Source organism: Anarhichas minor, unplaced genomic scaffold (assembly GCF_050575085.1).
Source record: "Anarhichas minor isolate MPS153535 unplaced genomic scaffold, ASM5057508v1 ptg000027l, whole genome shotgun sequence".
Taxonomy (NCBI): Eukaryota; Metazoa; Chordata; class Actinopteri; order Perciformes; family Anarhichadidae; genus Anarhichas; species Anarhichas minor.
Window position 1 is genome coordinate 2,221,245 of NW_027466473.1, and position 20,655 is coordinate 2,241,899.

The window sequence follows — 20,655 nt, forward strand, 5'->3', positions numbered from 1 at the left end:
TATCTGTAAAAGATGTTGATTTCAGAATATCAGTGTACAGGTCAAGAGTACATGCTTTATAATGAAAAGACAAAATTAAGATAAACAACATAAAGCATTTAAAAATTAACTAGAACTAAATCAATTAATTTAAGGAGGCATGTGGTTTGCTCTCACTTTTCCTGGAAGTGTCGTCATTCAATTTACGCCCACTATCTGGACGTGGACCAATTAACAGTAGCCAGATGTTTTTCGACGTCACTCGTCTCACGTGGACCAATCACGGTGCAGTGCGTGGAGCGCGATGGGCGGGCTCTGGATTGGACAGTCATTGCCGGTTGTTGCACCAGGCGTCAAGACAGCTGGAGTTAATTACCGGACAAAAGGGGTTTTCCCTTTCAAAACAAGAGCACATCAATCGTCTCTGCCAGTACAAATATTCAAACACTTAAGCGTTAGCCCTTTAATAACAACTTTGCTGTAATTGTGAAGTGATATGATGTTATCGCACTGTACACCTTTCCCTGTGTTTGTTTTGCTAGCTTTATTTATTGGGTCCTAAAAGGGTAATATAACTTTACTTTTAGAATGTCATTCACAGCTATTATTTTATTTTTAAATGCATTGCATAGTTACTTGGATCCCCATTTACTGTTATTAATTTTGAATTAGTGCCCGATCAAAAATAGCTATTAGAGTTAGTTGCAATACCTGTCTGTTAGGCTACGTTGCGTTTTGCACTTAAATGCTAACCGGAAACAGTATGTTTGTTGTTGTTAGCTTGACAATAGTTTTTCTCCCAGCGCAGCGGCATCAGTGTATCCAATGAGGTGACGCCGCATTCCGGGCCCGGTAGTTGAGAGCGAACCGGTGATAAGAGGAGCGGAAAACGGCAAAGTGTGACACAAAGAGGCTCTGAATCAAGGCAAGACCAGGAAACGAACCTCAGAACCGCTCGGAGAAGCACACTCAACACTTGTATTTGTGGTCGGGTAGTAAGGTAAGTTGAGTTCCTGCCACAGCTCAGTGTGTCACTCATGCTTACATATTGATGGTTGTCAGACAGTGAGCTAGCTAACAGTAGCTGTCAACTTATGTTGTGCTATTTCTTCCAACTAGTACCGCTAGCTTTTATCTGGAAAGGTCCAGAGAAGGTCCACATTGTCCGGTTGCGTTTTTGAACCGTTTAAGGTTTAACGATAAATACTAATCATTGTATCCGACGTGGCTGTAACGTTCTAGCTAATGCACATCAGCAGCTTCTCCTACAACCAGCCACTTCATCCAAGTGATGTCCATAAGCTAAAAACCGGAGTGTTTTTACATTTAGTTTTATTTCAGTGAGGCTTTCATTTCATCCATTTTGCATTCATGCGTCACAGTCTCACCTGGGCGAACAGAAGTTTCTCCCTGAAACACACAATGTTCTGGTTTTGATGTCACGGTACTGAATCTGAAGCTCTTGCTACAGGATACATCTGCAGCTTTGAAAATGAAACCCATACTTCCCTCTGAGTGCAGAGTGGTTCATTGCAGATATTAAAGCTTTAGACAACATCAAAGCTTGTGAATGATGTTAAGGCCACGTGTTTGGAACTGTCTACACCTATTGTGTGGGTGTGATCAGGTGCATTAACTGCTTTGCATATCCTTGGGCAAAGTCCATGGCACTACCTGTCAGTGGCACCGCTTTAGGTTACAGTGATCACAGCCATATTAGCACTGAAGAACCACAAGGAAACAGAAGCAATGTATGGTATTTATCAAAAGACTGATGTAAATATCCTGTGTGAAGTTAGCAAAAAGGGCAGGTTTGGCTTATCAATGTTCCTCTTTGGGGTTGCACCTGCCAGACATAATGAGTGACAAGTACAACAAGACTGGACAATAGGTGTCTCTACATTGCAGGTGGAAGGACAAAGAAGAGCTGGGAATTAAAGGTGTTCTGTATTGATGGTGGTGTGTGATGAGGTTGTCACAACACATGTAGGGATTCAGTTGATTATAATGTTTGATCTGTTCATCATACAGCTCATCATGCTGGAAAGGAAGCTGGCGCCACTTGTTCTCTTTGGCCTTGTTCTGGCAATGTTGCCCTCTCACACAGGTAATGTGATCCATCAACATATTTCCCTAACATGAAGCCCTGGTCGTAGTGGTGATCGGTGCTGGTAAAAACACACAGAGCGTTAAGCACCAGTCTAGTTTTACAACACTGTCACACTTCATACAGCCGTTATCGATCAGTGTTTGGAAATGGATAAGCCAGATCCATAATGCAGTTCTTCTGTACCTGTGGGGTCGTTGGTGTTCATGTCTTTATGTAATTTTGTGTCTGCAGTGACTGTAGCCGTCATGTCCGTTGACCTGGGCAGTGAGTGGATGAAAGTAGCGATCGTGAAACCTGGTGTGCCGATGGAGATTGTTCTCAACAAGTGAGTGTCACTGAGTGTTTGCCGTGATCATGGTACAGTGAGCGTACACACTTGGCTTGCCCACACCCAAGTTTTCTATTTCCATGTGAATACAGAGTGAAAGTACGTTTCGGAGCGCAACACAATGTCTGCTGTGTTTTTATTTAGGGAGTCGAGGAGGAAAACACCCACAACCGTATGTCTGAAGGAAGATGAAAGACTTTTGGGAGACAGTGCCCTGGGAGTGGTATGACTTCTTCTCAAATGTCCAGAATAGAGTTTGATGGAATATCTGCGTAATCTCATGAATATCCTTTACGCTGTCTCATAGTTCCACAGTTCAAATTAAACTATCTTGTCCTTGTATGCTATTAATGGTCACATATTGGATATGTTTCAGTCTGTGAAGAACCCCAAAACTGTTTATAGACACCTCCAAGGCATCCTGGGCAAAAAGCACGATAACCTCCAGGTGGCGCTCTACCAGAAACGTTTTCCTGAGCACCAACTACTGGAAGACCCAGTGAGAGGCACAGTCTACTTTAAGAACTCAGAGTAAGTCTCTTTACTCCGTTTCCCATCATGCAATACATGCTATCTGAAATCATTTGTCTGTTACTGTAAAATAATTTGCATGGTAACCCCTGACCTCAGAAGTCATATGGGTGGTGTGTCTGTCATTTAGTTTCTACATGGTGTATACAGTAGAACTCCCTACAGTATTGAGGCACTGTAGCGTTTAGAGTTACGATAACAGTTGTCAGAGCAGCACCTGCAAAACGTTATCAATAGATTGTGGCTGGGACTGAGTCATCTAATCTGGCTCTGTGTGGTTTGTTCTGCCAGAAAAATGCAGTTCACACCTGAGGAGCTCCTCGGGATGCTGCTCAATTATTCTCGTGGACTCGCTCAGGACTTCGCAGGTCAGTTTGCTCTCTGAAGATGTATCACTGAATGTTTGAATATGTGAAGCATCTATTAAGTTCTTCCTCCTCCTGATCACAGAACAACCAATCAAAGATGCAGTGATCACCGTCCCTGCCTTTTTTAACCAGGCAGAGCGCAGGGCAGTCCTGCAGTCTGCACGGATGGGAGGTGTAAAGGTCCTTCAACTCATCAACGACAACACAGCCGTGGCCTTGAACTATGGGGTGTTCAGGAGGAAAGACATTGACAACACTGTTAAGGTGCACTTCCAGCATTCTTCCCAAAGACATGTTAAGAATCATCCTGGTGATATTCTATATTTCTTTTATTATTAACAAATCCCATATGCAGATCCATAATAACAATGTATGTACCTAGCAACCAGGTCTGAGCGTTTATGGTCCACTCAGATGCTCTTTGGGTACGCTCGACTGGATGGCGGCCAATATGCAATAGAACATTTTCAGATAGAAAGCATTTGTTTATAGTCTTTTATTAAATATCATAAAGTAGGCTACAACCGTCCGTGAAATGAATCTCTCCAAGTGCAGACCAGATTCTACTGTGCATGTGTTGGACCACAATGATATGATGCCACACTTCTCCTCTATTTTACAGAGTAGGGAAGTCAGAAAGTATTGAGAGACAGACTGGCACATTGTTGGTTTTGTTGACAATAACAAATATAGAATATCCACAGCTTTATCCTTAAATATATCTCACCATTAGGTAGAGCAGTGCATGATGAGAATTCCCACTGTATCTGCCACTGTGTAGGAAAACAAGCTCATCTGAGTGACTACAAATTGCTTAAAGTCTGATGTTGTTCCCTTTTCAGAATGTGATGTTTTATGACATGGGCTCAGGCAGCACAACGGCCACCATCGTCACTTATCAGACAGTCAAAACCAAGGAGGCTGGGACCCAGCCCCAGTTACAGATCCGAGGAGTCGGGTGAGTCCAGCATTGTGGCTGAGTAGTGTTGAGTGTGAGTGAGATGGTGCATAACATTAAACAATCAACACAGTGCAAAAAATAGAAACATATTAAAATTCACAATAAAATATATAATAAAGTGCACAAACAGATAACAGTACTATAAACAAGTATAAAGTAAGTGATGTAAAAGTGTCAAGTGTATTTAAATATAGAAACATAGAAGGGATTTGCAGGGGAGTGTATCGGTAGGAAATTGTCTTGGGGGATGACGGAGTCAGTGGGGGTCCCGGGCTGTGTTGATGAGCCCGACTACAGAAGGGGAAAAAACTGTTCATGTGGCGTGAGGTCTTGGTCCCGATGGACCGCAGCCTCCTGCCAGATGGAAGGGGCACGAAAGGTTTATGTCCAGGGTGAGAGGGTTCGGCTACAATCTTTCTTGCTCGCTTCAGGGTCCTGGAAGCGAACAAGACTGAAGTTGTCCTATGCCGGCTCATGCTCCCTGCTGCTTAGCTGCTAGCTCCTGTTAGCTTCAACAGCAAGGTAGGAGGAGGTGGTGACTGGTGACCCTTCTGACATGAAAAATGCATTTATGAAATAAGGTTGTTCATTACCGCCCGGTCTCGCTGTGCAAGTTTAGTTTTTTGTACAGAGCAGATTTTACAATGTGGTTTGTGGATAGACAAAAATATAAATCCAATATTTTTCAGTGGTTAAATAGAAGGGAAAAACCTAAAAGTGTGATTTAAGATTAGGAAGGAATCCAGATTTGTCCGTAAGCCAGGGTCCTGTATCACAAGGCATGTTTATCTTAGTCCAACACTGAGACCTGTGGGTTATTCAGTCAGGTAAAATGTATATAATATAATCTCACAATTAGGATGTGATACAGTTTGAAGTCTGACTTTTTCTGTTACCAAAACAGAGAGCAAAAGTACTGGGAGTCTGTGGGCAAAAGGGGCTCAAAGAATTAAACCTAGGATCCGGTCTACCTGATGGAAATGTTGCATGTATAATTCATTGACCTGATTAACAGTTCATGTGTTTGTTTGTTTTTCAATAAAAGACAATAATGGGTACATGTTGTATTTCTGATGAGTCTAAAGATTTAATACAACGTTGTCCTCTGTTATCCTGAGCTGCCATGTTGGAATAAGAGAATCGGAGTTTATAAACGCTGCCCCAGGAGCCAAACTCTGCTGATGTATTTCCCAGGAAGTGTTTAGTACTACTTGCTCAGGTAAAACCAGTATCTGAAAACTGATAAATCAATCTTAAGTACACTCAACATGGACCAGGAGCTGGTGTGCTGATAAAATCCCCTCCGCACACTCAGCCACCCACTTAAATGTATGGATAAAGATGGTTGAGGGTAAAGGAATAATTATCAGGTTTTATGACAGAACCTGGGTTGTATGGTGAAATTCTGTCTTTCTTTTTCTGATCCTACCTGAGCCATTAAAGCTCTTCAACATCCACAGATAAGACCATCTGAGTCTTTCAATATAAAAGATGGTAAATGCTTGTGGTTTTTGATTGAGCGGATTGAAACCCCCCCCCAAACCACATGTCCTCAGTCTAAGGTGTTCTCTCTTGTTCTGGATGTAGGTTTGACCGTGGACTGGGGGGCTTTGAGATGGACCTGCGTCTCCGGGACCACTTGGCCAAACTGTTCAACGAACAGAAGAAGAGCAAGAAGGATGTGAGGGAGAACCACCGGGCCATGGCCAAGCTTCTCAAAGAGGCTCAGAGGCTCAAGACGGTGCTCAGTGCAAATGTGGATTTTATGGCCCAGGTGAGTCCAGGGACGTGAACACTCACACCAGATTGCTTGTTGTGCGTCGAAAACAAAGTTCTCCAAATTTTAAGACTAATATTTTCAAAATCTTAAATTCCTTGTTTTCAAGGTGTTTGAAATGTTGCAGTCTCTTGGTTATTTCTATGAGAAGTCAGATCAGTGATAGACTCCTAATAGATGGAGCTCCTGGATGCAGCACCAATGCAGTGAAAGAAAACATGTTTTTGTTTTCAGGTGGAAGGTTTGCTGGATGACATTGACTTCAAAGCTAAGGTGACCCGGACTGATTTTGAAGAGCTGTGTGCTGATCTCTTTGAAAGAGTGCCGGGTCCGGTGCAGGATGCTCTCGCCACCGCAGAAATGAAGTTGGTTAGTATTGTCAGTAGACGTTTCATCCAGTGCATCTTGTTTGTCCCACATGACAGGATAAGATGAAACTTTGGGGATCCCTGGATGTCACTGCAGATGCAGGAAAGTTAGATAGAAATGAAAGTGTATGGACTCCTATATACATATGATATGGTATTGTCGTGCAGCCAACCACTTTGTAAAGAAGATTAACTGCCAGACACAAGATGTCTTTGTCATTTGAAAAGTTTGTGTGCACTGGAACTGCATTACAACAAAATGTGGTTTGATTGGTAAATGAAGTGATTAGTGGTACGAAAGCAAAACTCATTTTGACAAAACATGTTTAGGTCATTTGCATCTTAAGCTGTTTGGACAGATGAAATGTGAACTATTTTTGAAATGGTGAGTACAAATGAATGGATGTTTGCATCACTGCTGGGAATCTGAGTTCTTATTTCTGCCAACAGGATGAAATTGAGCAGGTGATTTTAGTAGGTGGCTCCACCCGTGTTCCCAAGGTTCAGGAAGTGCTGCTCAAAGCTGTGGAGAAGTAGGTGTCAGCACACAGAATAACTTTACCTTTCAGCATCTTTCATTTGAGATATATTGTACATATTTAATAGTAATTTTATATATTCTTATTGTAGTTCTTCTATTCTATATTTATGTTTCTTGACTTCTATTTTTATTTTATAGTTGTATTGTTTATGCACCAAAGCAAATACCTGTTATGTGAAAACCTACTTTGCAATTAACAGGCTTGTGATGAATTAGAGAAAGCTGAGTTTTACCTCGGCAGGTTCTGTTGGATTGAGAGGAGCTGCAGCTGTTATGGTGTATTTGTCTGTGCAGGGATGAGCTGGGGAAGAACATCAACGCAGACGAGGCAGCAGCCATGGGCGCCGTGTACCAGGCCGCAGCCCTCAGCAAGGCCTTCAAGGTCAAACCTTTCCTGGTGCGAGACGCAGCAGTCTTCCCCATCCAGGTCAGTGCAGGTCCTTCACTGCCTCGGGCTGCTGGAGTCTGAATAACATCCCCTTTGATGGATATGCAGTTGTTTTTTTGTTTGTTTTTATATATGTACTGTCCCTCATTTTTACATTGTTGCCTTTTCTTTTTGAACAGGACTAAAATCCATATAGGCTGCATTGTTCATTTACAACATTAGATGTAAAAATACATCCTAAATCGAAGCCGTGTTAACACCACGTTATATAACTCCATCAGGTGGAGTTCACACGAGAGACGGAGGAGGAAGAGGGGATCAAGAGCCTTAAACACAACAAGCGCATCCTCTTCCAGAGGATGGCGCCCTACCCCCAGCGCAAGGTCATCACATTCAACCGCTACAATTCTGACTTTGATTTCAACATCAACTACGGCGACCTCGGCTTCCTCAGTCAGGACGACCTCAGGTTAGTTAGTTGCTAGCTACGTTAGCAGTGTTAATGACTTCGCTGAACGGATAGTAATAAAAAAGCAACCAGTGTACAGAAAATGTTTTATTATGGGTTATAGCATTCTACTTCAAATGTATTATCCTCCCATGTTGCTTTTGGCAATCGCTGTGTTCCGTCATGATGTGAATGAAGCCCTGCTCTCCTCTCTGCCTGTGTTTCACAGTGTGTTTGGCTCTTTGAACCTGACCACAGTCAAACTGTCTGGAGTAGGCGACAGCTTCCAGAAGCACACAGACGCAGAGTCAAAAGGCATCAAAGCCCATTTCAACATGGATGAAAGTGGGGTGCTGCTGCTGGATCGGGTCAGTCACACAGTCACTCTACCAAACCTGTAACTGGTCCGGTAGCTCCTCTTTGTTGTGAGGGCTCAGCATTTCAGTGTTTTTACCTTCTGGTATGTCAGACCTCCAAACAATACATGTATGTGTGATTATAGACATGTCACACTTGCACACAGCATGAAATAATGGCTGTACAAGAAGCACCAGGCTCTAGCTCAGGTATAAAGGAGGGACACATGTCAAATCTACTATTTTTTTTTTTGTTGTTTTATTAATCGCACAATCAAAACATTTTCATTTGTATCAATGAAGATTTTAATGTTATTGTTGTCATCCACAGGTGGAGTCTGTGTTTGAAACCATTGTGGAGGAGAAAGAAGAGGAATCAACATTAACTAGTGGGTTTTGCAAACATAGATCTGTAACATCAAAAATCTATGACCAGTGTTAGAAGAGCAGCACTTCAGCTTTTTTTCCGTGGACACCGTTCGTGGTCACCGGTATGATCAGCGCAAAGGGAGTTAAGAACTACATACTTGGAGCAAATGCTAAGCAATTAATGAGTACTTCAACTGTAAATTAACAGATGTGTGTAAATCAGCATTACACTGATGTGATGTGTCAGCGCAGTGCCGCTACACACGGCCGTCCTCTGTGTTTACTTTGAATATAAATAAGCACATACATCTCTGCACACATCAGGACAGTACAGCCTTGGCCAAAAGTATTGGTTTTCACAAAGTTTGCTGCTTCAGTGTTTTTAGATCTTTTTGTCCGATGTTACTATGGTATACTGAAGTATAATTACAAGCATTTCATAAGTGTCAAAGGCTTTTATGACAATTACATTAAGTTTATGCAAAGAGTCAATATTTTTAAGTGTTGACCCTTCTTTTTCAAGACCTCTGCAATTCGCCCTGGCATACTGTCAATTAACTTCTGGGCCACATCCTGACTGACGGCAGCCCATTCTTGCAAAATCAATGCTTGGAGTTTGTCAGAATTTGTGGGTTTTTGTTTGTCCACCCGCCTCTTGAAGATTGACCACAAATTCTCAATGGGATTAAGGTCTGGGGAGTTTCCTGGCCATGGACCCAAAATTTCGATGTTTTGTTCCCCGAGCCACTTAGTTATCACTTTTGCCTGATGGCAAGGTGCTCCATCATGCTGGAAAAGGCATTGTTCATCACCAAACTTTTCTTGGATGGTTGGGAGAAGTTGCTCTCGGAGGATGTTTTGGTAATTGGATGGTAATTCTTTATTCATGGCTGTGTTCTTAGGCAAACTTGTGAGTGAGCCCACTCCCTTGGCTGAGAAGGAACCCCACACAGGAATGGTCTCAGGATGTTTTACTGTTGGCATGACACAGGACTGATGGTAGCGCTCACCTTTTCTTCTCCGGACAAGTTTTTTTCCGGATGCCCCAAACAATTGGAAAGGGGAGTCATCAGAGAAAATGACTTGACTCCAGTCCTCAGCAGTCCAATCCCTGTACCTTTTGCAGAATATCAGTGTGTCCCTGATGTTTTTCCTGGAGAGAAGTGGCTTCTTTGCTGCCCTTCTTGACACCAGGCCATCCTCCAAAAGTCTTCGCCTCACTGTGCGTGCAGATGCACTCACCTGCTGCCATTACTGAGCAAGCTCTGTGCTGGTGGTGCCCCGATCCCGCACCTGAATCAACTTTATGAGACGTCCTGGCGCTTGCTGGACTTGTTGGGCGCCCTGAAGCCTTCTTCACAACAATTGAACCTCTCTCCTTGAAGTTCTTGATGATCTGATAAATGGTTGATTTAGGTGCAATCTTACTAGTAATTCATCTGATCACTCTTCATAACATTCTGGAGTATATGCAAATTACCATCATAAAAACTGAGGCAGCAGACTAATTGTGTCATTCTCAAAACTTTTGGCCAAGAGTTTACTGCTCATCTGAGATGACTGCTTTGTAGCAGCTTTTAGAACATTATTCAGGAGTAACACTTTGAAAGTGCTACATGTTTCACATGTAACATGATTACTGACTCATGTAGTTCTACCGCCTGTCTTTTAGTTTATAGGACTCATTATTACTGACTAACTGAGCCTACACTTTGCTCTCCTTCAGAACTGGGTAACACCATTTCCACCTTGTTTGGAGGAGGATCGTCAGAACCCGCCTCAAATGTAACTGAACCTGTCCAGGTAATTGTAGCTCTGTATCAGTTAGGCAGGCTCAGGGGTATGTTTATTAACCATACACAGATTTCACACTGCTGCACCTAGGTTTGACAACATATTGATGATGCTCAGATGTGCCCGTCCTGAGATTGTAGCTAACATTGTTTCCTGTGTCCAGGACGAGGAGGAAGTGCTTCCAGAGTCTGGAAAGGACGGCAAGGAAGAGGAGAGTAAGGACGAGGTCGAGAAGGACGAGGCTGCCAAAGAGAAGCAGGAAGATGAAGAGAAAAGTGCAGGTGAAGAGAAAAATCAGGAGAAGACAGAGGAGGCAGGAAGCAAGACTGATGCCAAGGTAAGGTCCGTTACACATACTCTCTCTGAGGCTATATCCCTACTACTACGAGTTTTAAAACAAAAACGATCTCAGTCCAGACTAAAACGCCTGAAAACAAATATCACATTACTATTCACGTACACTGGGCATGTGGGTCGGTGGCGGTGTAAACAGGAAGTAGATTGGTTGCTTAGTTTAAAAAAAATACGACCAAGTAATAAAGTAGTCTTTAATGAAAGGTCGTGTTTGATACTCAAGATCTTCTTCTATAAACTCAAACAGACACATTTCGTGGAAAGTTTTAGAAGTTTTATTTTTCAGACTTGGTTACAGCGCTGCGGGTCTTGCGCTATCTATCTATCTCTCACACATCAAACTTACTTTAAGATGAGCACTTGCACATAAAAGTTTACTAGATTATGGATCCATAAATGTGGTCAACACACGTCTCTCACTCGTTCCCTCTTGGTTTCGTTGTTGTCTGTTCGCACTCGTAGCGCTGCTGATGGCTGAAGTCTGTCTACTGGAGAACAATTACGGCTTTTGTTCCTTTACATTTTATCTGCAGACTTCACAATAGTTGTGCAGAACACAATTGGCATTAATAAGGACAGGAAAGTCCTCCGTTTTGTGTCCATCACCCTCCCTAAAGCTGCTAACCGTGACTTCAGACGTCCGCTCTGTAGGTCTGATAACACCGCTGGTCACGCCGCTCACTAGTCGCTCCAATAACAGCTGCTTCCTCCGCAAAAATGACTTAAACTGGACAACAGCTGCTAGTAAAGACAACAAGGTCAGCAACACCTGTAATCGGTTGTCCATGTTAAATTAACCTGGTAGTCGATCGGTAATCAGTGCTGTTTATGATTTTCCCGGAAACGGTCGCATGATAGGGGTGTGACGAATCAGGGAAGGACTCGTCATGGAACCAATCAAGTAGCGAACATGTGTGTGGGCGTCATCATTTTCAAACTCCTCCGTTTTCGTGCTCAAAAACGCCGGTGTAGTGTGGACGCTCAGTGTAAACGTAGCAAAACACATGAGTTTTCAAATGGAAACGTAGTAGTGTGGACATGGCCTGAGAATCCCTTTGATGTGAATTCATCATTAGACTGTCTGTGGGGTGGGTCTGCACAGCACTTGGAGGAAATCTATATTCAAAAAGAATAACCGACTTGGTGTTGAAAGTAACCACATGTCTGTTGGTAAAGGATGAGGATGGAGAGAAATCTGAGAATGCTGAGGCAGAGAAGGATGCAGAGAAAAAGGCAAAACCTCAAAAAAAGAGCAAGATTGCTGATGACATCTTGGTGGAACTCGTCATCAACGACATCCTGAACCCCACGGCAGATGATGTCACTTCCTCTAAGAAGAAGTAAAGCAGCGATTTCTATTTCTGTCAGCTCTCGTGTTTTTTCGGTTCTCCGTTTTAGACAGACAATTCTTTGTATCTTTTCAGGCTGCAGGATTTGACAGACAGAGACCTGGCCAAACAGGAAAGGGAAAAGTCACTGAACAGTCTGGAAGCGTTTATCTTTGAGACACAGGTGAGCAACATGTTTGAGCTTCATCTTTTTGTTTTAAAGAAATTGTAGTTGCCAGTGCAGCCTAGCCAACATCAATCCCAGATGTTAAATCCTTTAATGTAAAGATCCAACCAGTGTAGTCAGGAAGTAGGCTAGAGAGAAAAGATCTCACACACAATACTTTGGTTCTTCCTACAGGATAAGCTGTACCAGGAGGATTACCAGCTGGTGGTGTCTGAGGAGGAGAAGGAGCAGCTCTCCTCCAAGCTGAGCGAGGCGTCGGAGTGGATGGACGAGGATGGCTACACGGCCACCACCAAGCAGCTAAGAGAGAAGTTGTCTCAGCTCAAAAGCCTGTGCAAGGACATGTTTTTCAGGGTAGAGGAGCGACGCAAGTGGCCAGACCGCCTGGCCGCCCTGGACAGCATGCTCAACACTTCCAGCTTCTTCTTGAGGTGAGAGCTGAAAGGAAGAGGGCGAGATGTGAGCTCAGTGTTTTTGTGTTGACTAATATTTCTTTTTCTTTTAAAGGAGTGCCAAACTGATCCCAGAGGATGACCAAATCTTTACTGAAGTTGAGCTGAATACGTTAGAAAAAGTGATCAACGAAACAACGGTAGGTGGTGAATGTGTTAATGTTGACATGCTGTCATCATACGACTACGGATAGTTCCGTTTCCTTAAAAGGGTACTCCGCAAACTTTAGTATCACTTTTCAATAAAGTTAGGGGAGAAATGGAACAGAATAGTCCAAATTGAAGCAGCAGAGGAAGCCCTGACTAAGTTTCTAGAATGGGGTCAAATGCTCATTTCCCATAATGCATCTTACTATTGACTTTCTTTAGGTCCTCTTCGGCTGGTAAATGGCCTCATTGCTAAAACTCTATGATGCCAGATCATAATGTTAGAGATTTATTGTCCTCCTGAAAAACATTTTGTCTTATTTGTTTCAATTCTTTTTACATCCAGACGGCAATCTGAATCAAATGCTGTGGGGGGGAAAAGAAACAAATCCTGTGACTGTCACAGGACTGTAATAAACCCGACCACTCTTTTCATTCTGCTTTTCTCTTGCTAGATTTATCTACTTTTGCTAAGTGCTGCTAACTACTTTCTTTGGAAAGAGTTGGCAACACTGGGCTGGGTTTTAAGGTTGGACACTTTTTTAATATCTTTCGTACTCTCCATACCAGCTTTAAAAAGGTCCTTCCAGGGCCACAGAATACATTTAGAACAGTCTCCACAGGCGGAGTAGTTGTATCACGTAAACTAACCTTCAGGTGTCAAATTGTCTGTCTTCTCCAGACATGGAAGAATGAGACGGTAGCAGAGCAGGAGAAAATCTCTCCAATAGAGCGGCCGATCCTGTTGTCCAAAGACATCGAGTCCAAGCTGACTCTTCTGGATCGAGAGGTGAACTACTTACTCAACAAGGCCAAGTTTGCTAAGCCCAAAGCTAAAGCCAAAGCCAAGAACGGCACCAGCTCTGATAAAAGCAGCAAGGCCAACAACACAACAGCCGAGGAGAAAGTCATCCCCCCTACAGAGGAGAGCACCGACGCAAAGACGGGTGGGTCCAACAGCAGAACTCCCATCTGGCTGGTTATTGTTTCCATGTATGAGCTGTAATGAGGCTTAAAATAACTTCTCATGTATTGTTTCATAAATTCTAGAAAACCCAGAGGCGGTGCAGCCGGGCGAAGCCCCTCCCACTGAAGAGAGCACTGTACACACAGACTCTGACAGCCAATCACAGCCCACAGAAGAAACCACAACTACAGGTCGGTCTGCCAAACCTGTTGCTGATGATGCCGGAGAACTTTAAGGGGTGGACAAAATAATTGAAAAACATTCAATGTGGTCCAAAACATTAAACTGCAGGCTCAGAAATCTCCTCTGAACAGAATGAACTCCTCGCTGACACAAATGGAACATTAGATTACTGCATGCTTGTCAAACGTTCTGTTACTTTATGCAGTAACCATGTAAAGTCCAGGGGTCTCCTTTATACAACAGTGCGTAGGCTCCACACTAAATGTTTGCGTACGTTCAAAAGAGGAAATCCACCTATGCCAAAACATGTTCAGATTTATAAAACCATGTGTACGCTTGCCAGTGAGCTATTTCCTTTTCTAAATCCCAAATCAACCTGTAAACGTGCGCAGCTGGTTCAGCCTCACATCCTGCCCTCTACACAGCATATATGGTCAATGAAAAGCACCTTATGAATGTTGATGCATAAACATGAGTTGCTGATAAGTGGTGAATCACAGAGACTACCAAGAGGAAGAACACTCGTTTACTCCTAGATCTTTCATTTACAGTCTTATCAGTCCTAACAGTTCCAGAGTATCTATCATGCAAATTAACACATCACGAGTTTCACCGTAGTATTTATATTTACAGCAATCGGACTGATTGCCTCCAAAATAATCGCGACAATCGGTGTATTCACCACTCATTTAACAAAAAAAAGGAAGTTTGATTGGTGAACTTTATTTATTTACTTAGGTTTTCTTATGGCATTATGATTAGGACTGATGGATAAGAATAAAGATATGGAGTGATTGTACGGGAGCTGTCACTGGCTTTATTTCCACACTTTGATCATTTCCACAATCATTAATCGCTGGCGAAGCTTTGCCAGGTGAGTGAGTGATGGTCACCGCAGTGAGCTCCGATACATCAGAGAGCTGTTTACAGTGTGTTCAGCATGCTCTATCACTAAAGAATAAACTATAAATTAATCAATAAAGTCTTGTTCACTGCAGCAACAGTTACTGAAAATTCATATCGTACTTGGTGATATATGCCCAGTATTAGAAGATTATTGAAAACTAATGACGCTCTCTGTTCTGCAGTTCTTTAACGCTAGTCGACGGTATTTTACAGCTTGTCTGTCTGTCATATAATCAAAAAGTTGATTTTGTTTCACTAATTCCATTCAAAAAGTGAAACTTGTCTATTATATTCATTCATTACACACAAACTGATATATTTCAAATGTTTATTTCTTTTAATTTTGATGATTATAACTGACAACTAAGGAAAATCCCAAATTCAGTGTCTCAGAAAATTTGAATATTACTTAAGACCAATACAAAGAAAGGATTTTTAGAAATCTTGGCCAACTGAAAAGTATGAACATGAAAAGTATGAGCATGTACAGCACTCAATACTTAGCTGGGGCTCCTTTTGCCTGAATTACTGCAGCAATGCGGCGTGGCATGGAGTCGATCAGTCTGTGGCACTGCTCAGGTGTTATGAGAGCCCAGGTTGCTCTGATAGTGGCCTTCAGCTCTTCTGCATTGTTGGGTCTGGCATTTCGCATCATCCTCTTCACAATACCCCATAGATTTTCTATGGGGTTAAGGTCAGGCGAGTTTGCTGGCCAATTAAGAACAGGGATACCATGGTCCTTAAACCAGGTACTGGTTGCTTTGGCACTGTGTGCAGGTGCCAAGTCCTGTTGGAAAATGAAATCTGCATCTCCATAAAGTTGGTCAGCAGCAGGAAGCATGAAGTGCTCTAAAACTTCCTGGTATACGGCTGCGTTGACCTTGGACCTCAGAAAACACAGTGGACCAACACCAGCAGATGACATGGCACCCCAAACCATCACTGACTGTGGAAACTTTACACTGGACCTCAAGCAACGTGGATTGTGTGTCTCTCCTCTCTTCCTCCAGACTCTGGGACCCTGATTTCCAAAGGAAATGCAACATTTACTTTCAGCAGAGAACATAACTTTGGACCACTCAGCAGCAGTCCAGTCCTTTTTGTCTTTAGCCCAGGCGAGACGCTTCTGACGCTGTCTGTTGCTCAAGAGTGGCTTGACACAAGGAATGCGACAGCTGAAACCCATGTCTTGCATACGTCTGTGCGTAGTGGTTCTTGAAGCACTGACTCCAGCTGCAGTCCACTCTTTCTGAATCTCCCCCACATTTTTGAATCGGTTTTGTTTCACAATCCTCTCCAGGGTGCGGTTATCCCTATTGCTTGTACACTTTTTTCTACCACATCTTTTCCTTCCCTTCGCCTCTCTATTAATGTGCTTGGACACAGAGCTCTGTGAACAGCCAGCCTCTTTTGCAATGACCTTTTGTGTCTTGCCCTCCTTGTGCAAGGTGTCAATGGTCGTCTTTTGGACAACTGTCAAGTCAGCAGTCTTCCCCATGATTGTGTAGCCTACAGAACTAGACTGAGAGACCATTTAAAGGCCTTTGCAGGTGTTTTGAGTTCATTAGCTGATTAGAGTGTGGCACCAGGTGTCTTCAATATTGAACCTTTTCACAATATTCAAATTTTCTGAGATACTGAATTTGGGATTTTCCTTAGTTGTCAGTTATAAACATTTGAAATATATCAGTCTGTGTGTAATGAATGAATATAATAGACAAGTTTCACTTTTTGAATGGAATTAGTGAAATAAGTCAACTTTTTGATATTCTAAATATATATATATATATATATATATATATATATATATATATATATATATATATATATATATATATATATATATATATATATATATATATAAAATGTTCGTACGCATCGTTTATAAGTGAGACCCCTGGTGAGGTACGATACAGCAATGAGCTCATTCATCCTCCAGGGGACCAACTCTGACAACATGTGGTTATTTTTCTCACATGTGTAGAATCTGCTTTGAAAGCTTTACCTGTTACTCGTTTTTTTTCCTGGGTGAACCTGAGGGATTGATTTTTATCAGTAAATAACTTGATCTGTTCAGCAACTCTGGCGGTTTCACTTGAATTTTATCGTCTTTGGTTAGGAAAAACAAATACTCTTCATATAATCTACATTTTTCAAGTACTTTAACAACTTAACATTGATCCCTTCTGGACAATAAACCATAATAAAAAAAACATGACATGGAATGATAGATTGTGTTTCTGTTGTAGTAATAAATCCTGCATAACAATGTGATGCAATTTATTACATTCTCATCCAAAGTAGCAGTCTGCTACTTTTTTGGTGCTGAAAGCGATGTACACAAAGCTAAAGGTCATTCTTCTCTCACTGACATTACAGACAGGCTTTGTAAAAGAACATTCAAATCATTTGATGTCTTATGATTCAATATTGGTTCTATGAGTATTCTAACATCAGCAAAGCTGCTGAGATGATGAGCCTCTACTTAAACCAGTCTTCACCATAGCAGCAGCTTTGTGTGCCCTAGTAGATCAGTAGTCATGGGCTCAGGTGACTCGGCACTGTGCGCGTGTACTACACTATGTGCACAATTATTAGGCAAGTTGTATTTTTGAGGATTATTTTTATTATTGAACAACTACAGAGCTCTCTGTCAATCCAAAATGTTAATAAACCTGAATATTTAAGAAAGTAAGAGGTTTTGGCTTTCTTAGGAGAATGTGTGCACAATTATCATGCAACTAAATGAAGATTTTCCCATCTCACTTGTTTGTTTTATTATTCTCACTTTAATTAAACGGATGAAAATAAACATTTCAAACCAAAAAGAAATCGGTGACCAATGAAGCCACCCTTCTTTTCAATAACGGTAATAAGCCTTCATTCATGGATTCTGTCACTTTCTTGATCACTCGACGATCAACTTTTTGTGCAGCAGCAACCACAGCCTCCCAGACACTGTTCAGAGAGGTGTACTGTTTTCCTTCACTGTAAATCTGCCGTTTAAGAAGGGCCCACAAGTTCTCAATAGGGTTTAGGTCAGGTGAGGAAGGGGGGCCATGTAATTTTTCTTTCATCTTTAAGGCCTTTACTGTCCACACAGTGGAGTACTTCGATGCATGTGATGGGATGCAATTTTCCTGCATAAAAATCATGGTCTTCTTGAAAGATGCAGACTTTTTCCTGTACCACTGCTTTAACAAAGTGTCTTCTAAAAACTGGCAGTAGGTTTGGGAGTTGATTTTGAGTCCATCTTCAACCCGAAAAGGTCCAATTAGCTCATCTTTAATAATACCAGCTAGCTACCAGCTTTTTTATTTTTTTTTTTAAATGTCAAATGTTTATTTATAAATTTTAAGTTGTCTATTATTATCACTTTAATAGATAAATAAACAAGTGAGATGGGAACATTTTCATTTAGTTGCATGATAATTGTGCACACATAGATATTCTCCTGAGAAAGCCAAAACCTCACTTTTTTTAAATATTCAGGTTTGAGGTTTATTAACATTTTGGATTGACCGAGAGCACTGAAGTTGTTCAATAATAAAATGAATCCTCAAAAATACAACTTGCCTAATTGTGCACACAGTGTAGAGCGTGAACATATGCTCTACAGAGAGAGCGTGAACATATGCTCTACAGAGAGAGCGTGAACATATGCTCTACAGAGAGAGCGTGAACATATGCTCTACAGAGAGAGCGTATGCTCTTCTGCACTAATGAAGTGAGTTGATGTAATCCCACATACACACCCACAGTATTCATTTCCTTCTCTGCCCTCATTTCCAGGACCAACGGAGGAGGCCCAACCTGAAAACCACATGGGCGATGAATTATAACAGCTGGAACTGGCCGAAAAAAAAAAATCACTATTTATTGATTGTGTATAAATTTGAGTTCTTTCTCACTCAGTTTTTTTTCTGTTTGGTTTTTCTTTAATTTGGTCTTTGTCCTTGTTTATTGAACTGCTGGAAGCTGATTGGAGATTACTCATCTTGCCCCCCCCCCCCCCCTTCCTCTTCTGCGCTGTTCATCTCTTTTGTCTTTCATGGATTCTATAAGCAACGGACACGTAAACACCATGAAGAAGCAGTTCAACAAAATAAAGCCCAAGATTATAGATGCAGGTCCAGACAAAATACCTTCTCGCATCCAACGGAAGATCATCCATGCTGATGGAGAGGGAGGTGTATGCAGCACTCGTCCACATTCTAACTATATGGAAACTTGACCAGGCCGAGTTCTGTTATATTCTGGTTTGGACATGAACTTTGTCTTATGCACTGAATCATCGACCACACTGTGTTGTTGTGAGGTTAGTATTTGTCCTAACACGAAGAGCACCACTAAACTGTCTTCATCACAGCACAGGGTGTTCTTCAGAGGATCCTCAATGGATCCCAATCCAGAATGGATTTGGCCACATAGTTTGCAGTTATGTTTGTAAACCATGACAAAAAGTGGAAGCACTTCATTTACAAATGGTGTATTTAATACTATTGGACGTACAGTCAGTTAATTTGAATAAAAAGCATCTTTAATCTGATGAATCATAACATTAACTACAAATCTGTCATAAATATTGTTAGTATAATGGGAGGTCATACTGTGATTACTGGCTTTTAGAAGCAGCAGCCTCTACTAACGTGAACTATAGAGAACGACGGCTGGTATCCTAGAGTGAAACGTCCAGCATTACTCACCCCCTGTAGTTCATGTTGAGTTTAATGTTCTAATTATTGCTTGAATCATAATAACTCCCGTTCCACCACATCCCAAAGGTGCTCTGTTGGATTGAGATGTGGTGACTGTGGAGGCCATTGGAGTACAGTGAACTCAGTCATGTTCAAGAAAGCAGTTTGAGATGATTTGAGCTTTGTGACATGGTGCATTATCCTGCTGGAAGTAGCCATCAGAAGATGGGTCCACTGTGGTCATAAAGGGATGGACATGCTCAGCAACAATACTCAGGTAGGCCGTGGCGTTTAAACCATGCTCAGTTGGTACTAAGGGGCCCAAAGTGTGCCAAGAAAATACCCCCCCCCCCACACCACCAGTACACCACCAGCCTGAACCGTTGATACAAGGCAGGATGGATCCATGCTTTCATGTTTATACCAAATTCTGACCCTACCATCTGAATGTCACAGCTGCAGTTAAGACTCATCAGACCGTTTTTCCAATCTTCTGTTACATGTTGGTGAGCCTGTAGCCTCAGTTTCCTGTTAGCTGTCAGGAGTGACATCCGGTGTTGTCTATGCTGCTGTAGCCCGTCTGCTTCAAGGTTCCACGTGTTGTGTTCAGAGATGGTATTCTGCAGACCTTGGTTGTAACGAGTGGTTATTTGAGTTACTGTTGCCTTTCTATCATCTCCATCCACTCTGCCCATTCTCCTCTGACGTCTGACATCAACGAGGCATTTTCGTCCCAACTGCCGCTCACTGGATATTTTCTCTTTTTCGGACCATTCTCTGTAAACCCTAGAGATGACTGTGTGTGAAAATCCCAGTAGATCAGCAGTTTTTGAAATACTCAGACCAGCCCTTCTGGCACCAACAACCATGCCACGTTCAAAGTCACTTAAATCCCCTTTCTTCCCCATTCTGATGCTCACTTTGAACTTCAGCAAGTCCTCTTCACCACGTCTAGAGGCCTAAATGCATTGAGTTGCTGCCATGTGATTGGCTGATTAGCTATTTGTGTTAACAAGAGTGTATATAAAGTGGCCAGAGAGAGTGTGTGTGTGTGCACTGAGCTAGTTCTAAACTGAGCTGTAAGACGAGGATGACCTCACATTGAAAGAGTGACTC

At 42.1% G+C, this 20,655-nt stretch overlaps 1 protein-coding gene across 3 annotated transcripts; it reads left to right on the forward strand.

Annotated features, from left to right (window-relative positions):
- The first annotated feature begins 804 nt into the window (after window positions 1-804).
- Window positions 805-18,756, forward strand: hyou1 (hypoxia up-regulated 1). Of its 3 annotated transcripts, none has more exons than XM_076102213.1 (24): window positions 807-979; window positions 2,011-2,086; window positions 2,321-2,414; window positions 2,562-2,640; window positions 2,794-2,948; window positions 3,240-3,316; window positions 3,399-3,580; window positions 4,159-4,274; window positions 5,865-6,051; window positions 6,289-6,423; window positions 6,873-6,955; window positions 7,258-7,390; window positions 7,633-7,820; window positions 8,029-8,167; window positions 8,487-8,544; window positions 10,251-10,327; window positions 10,482-10,655; window positions 11,849-12,012; window positions 12,097-12,184; window positions 12,362-12,618; window positions 12,695-12,779; window positions 13,469-13,733; window positions 13,837-13,944; window positions 15,620-16,528. In XM_076102213.1, exons 2-24 carry the CDS (start codon window positions 2,017-2,019, stop codon window positions 15,658-15,660), a joined length of 2,955 nt encoding a protein of 984 aa, XP_075958328.1. In that variant the 5' UTR covers window positions 807-979; window positions 2,011-2,016; the 3' UTR covers window positions 15,661-16,528. The 3 variants fall into 3 exon arrangements, with proteins under 3 accessions (XP_075958329.1, XP_075958328.1, XP_075958327.1); XM_076102212.1 differs by lacking the exon at window positions 15,620-16,528 and adding an exon at window positions 18,635-18,756 and having other exon boundaries at window positions 808-979; XM_076102214.1 differs by lacking the exons at window positions 13,469-13,733; window positions 13,837-13,944; window positions 15,620-16,528 and adding an exon at window positions 13,242-13,433 and having other exon boundaries at window positions 805-979.
- Window positions 18,757-20,655: the final 1,899 nt, after the last annotated feature.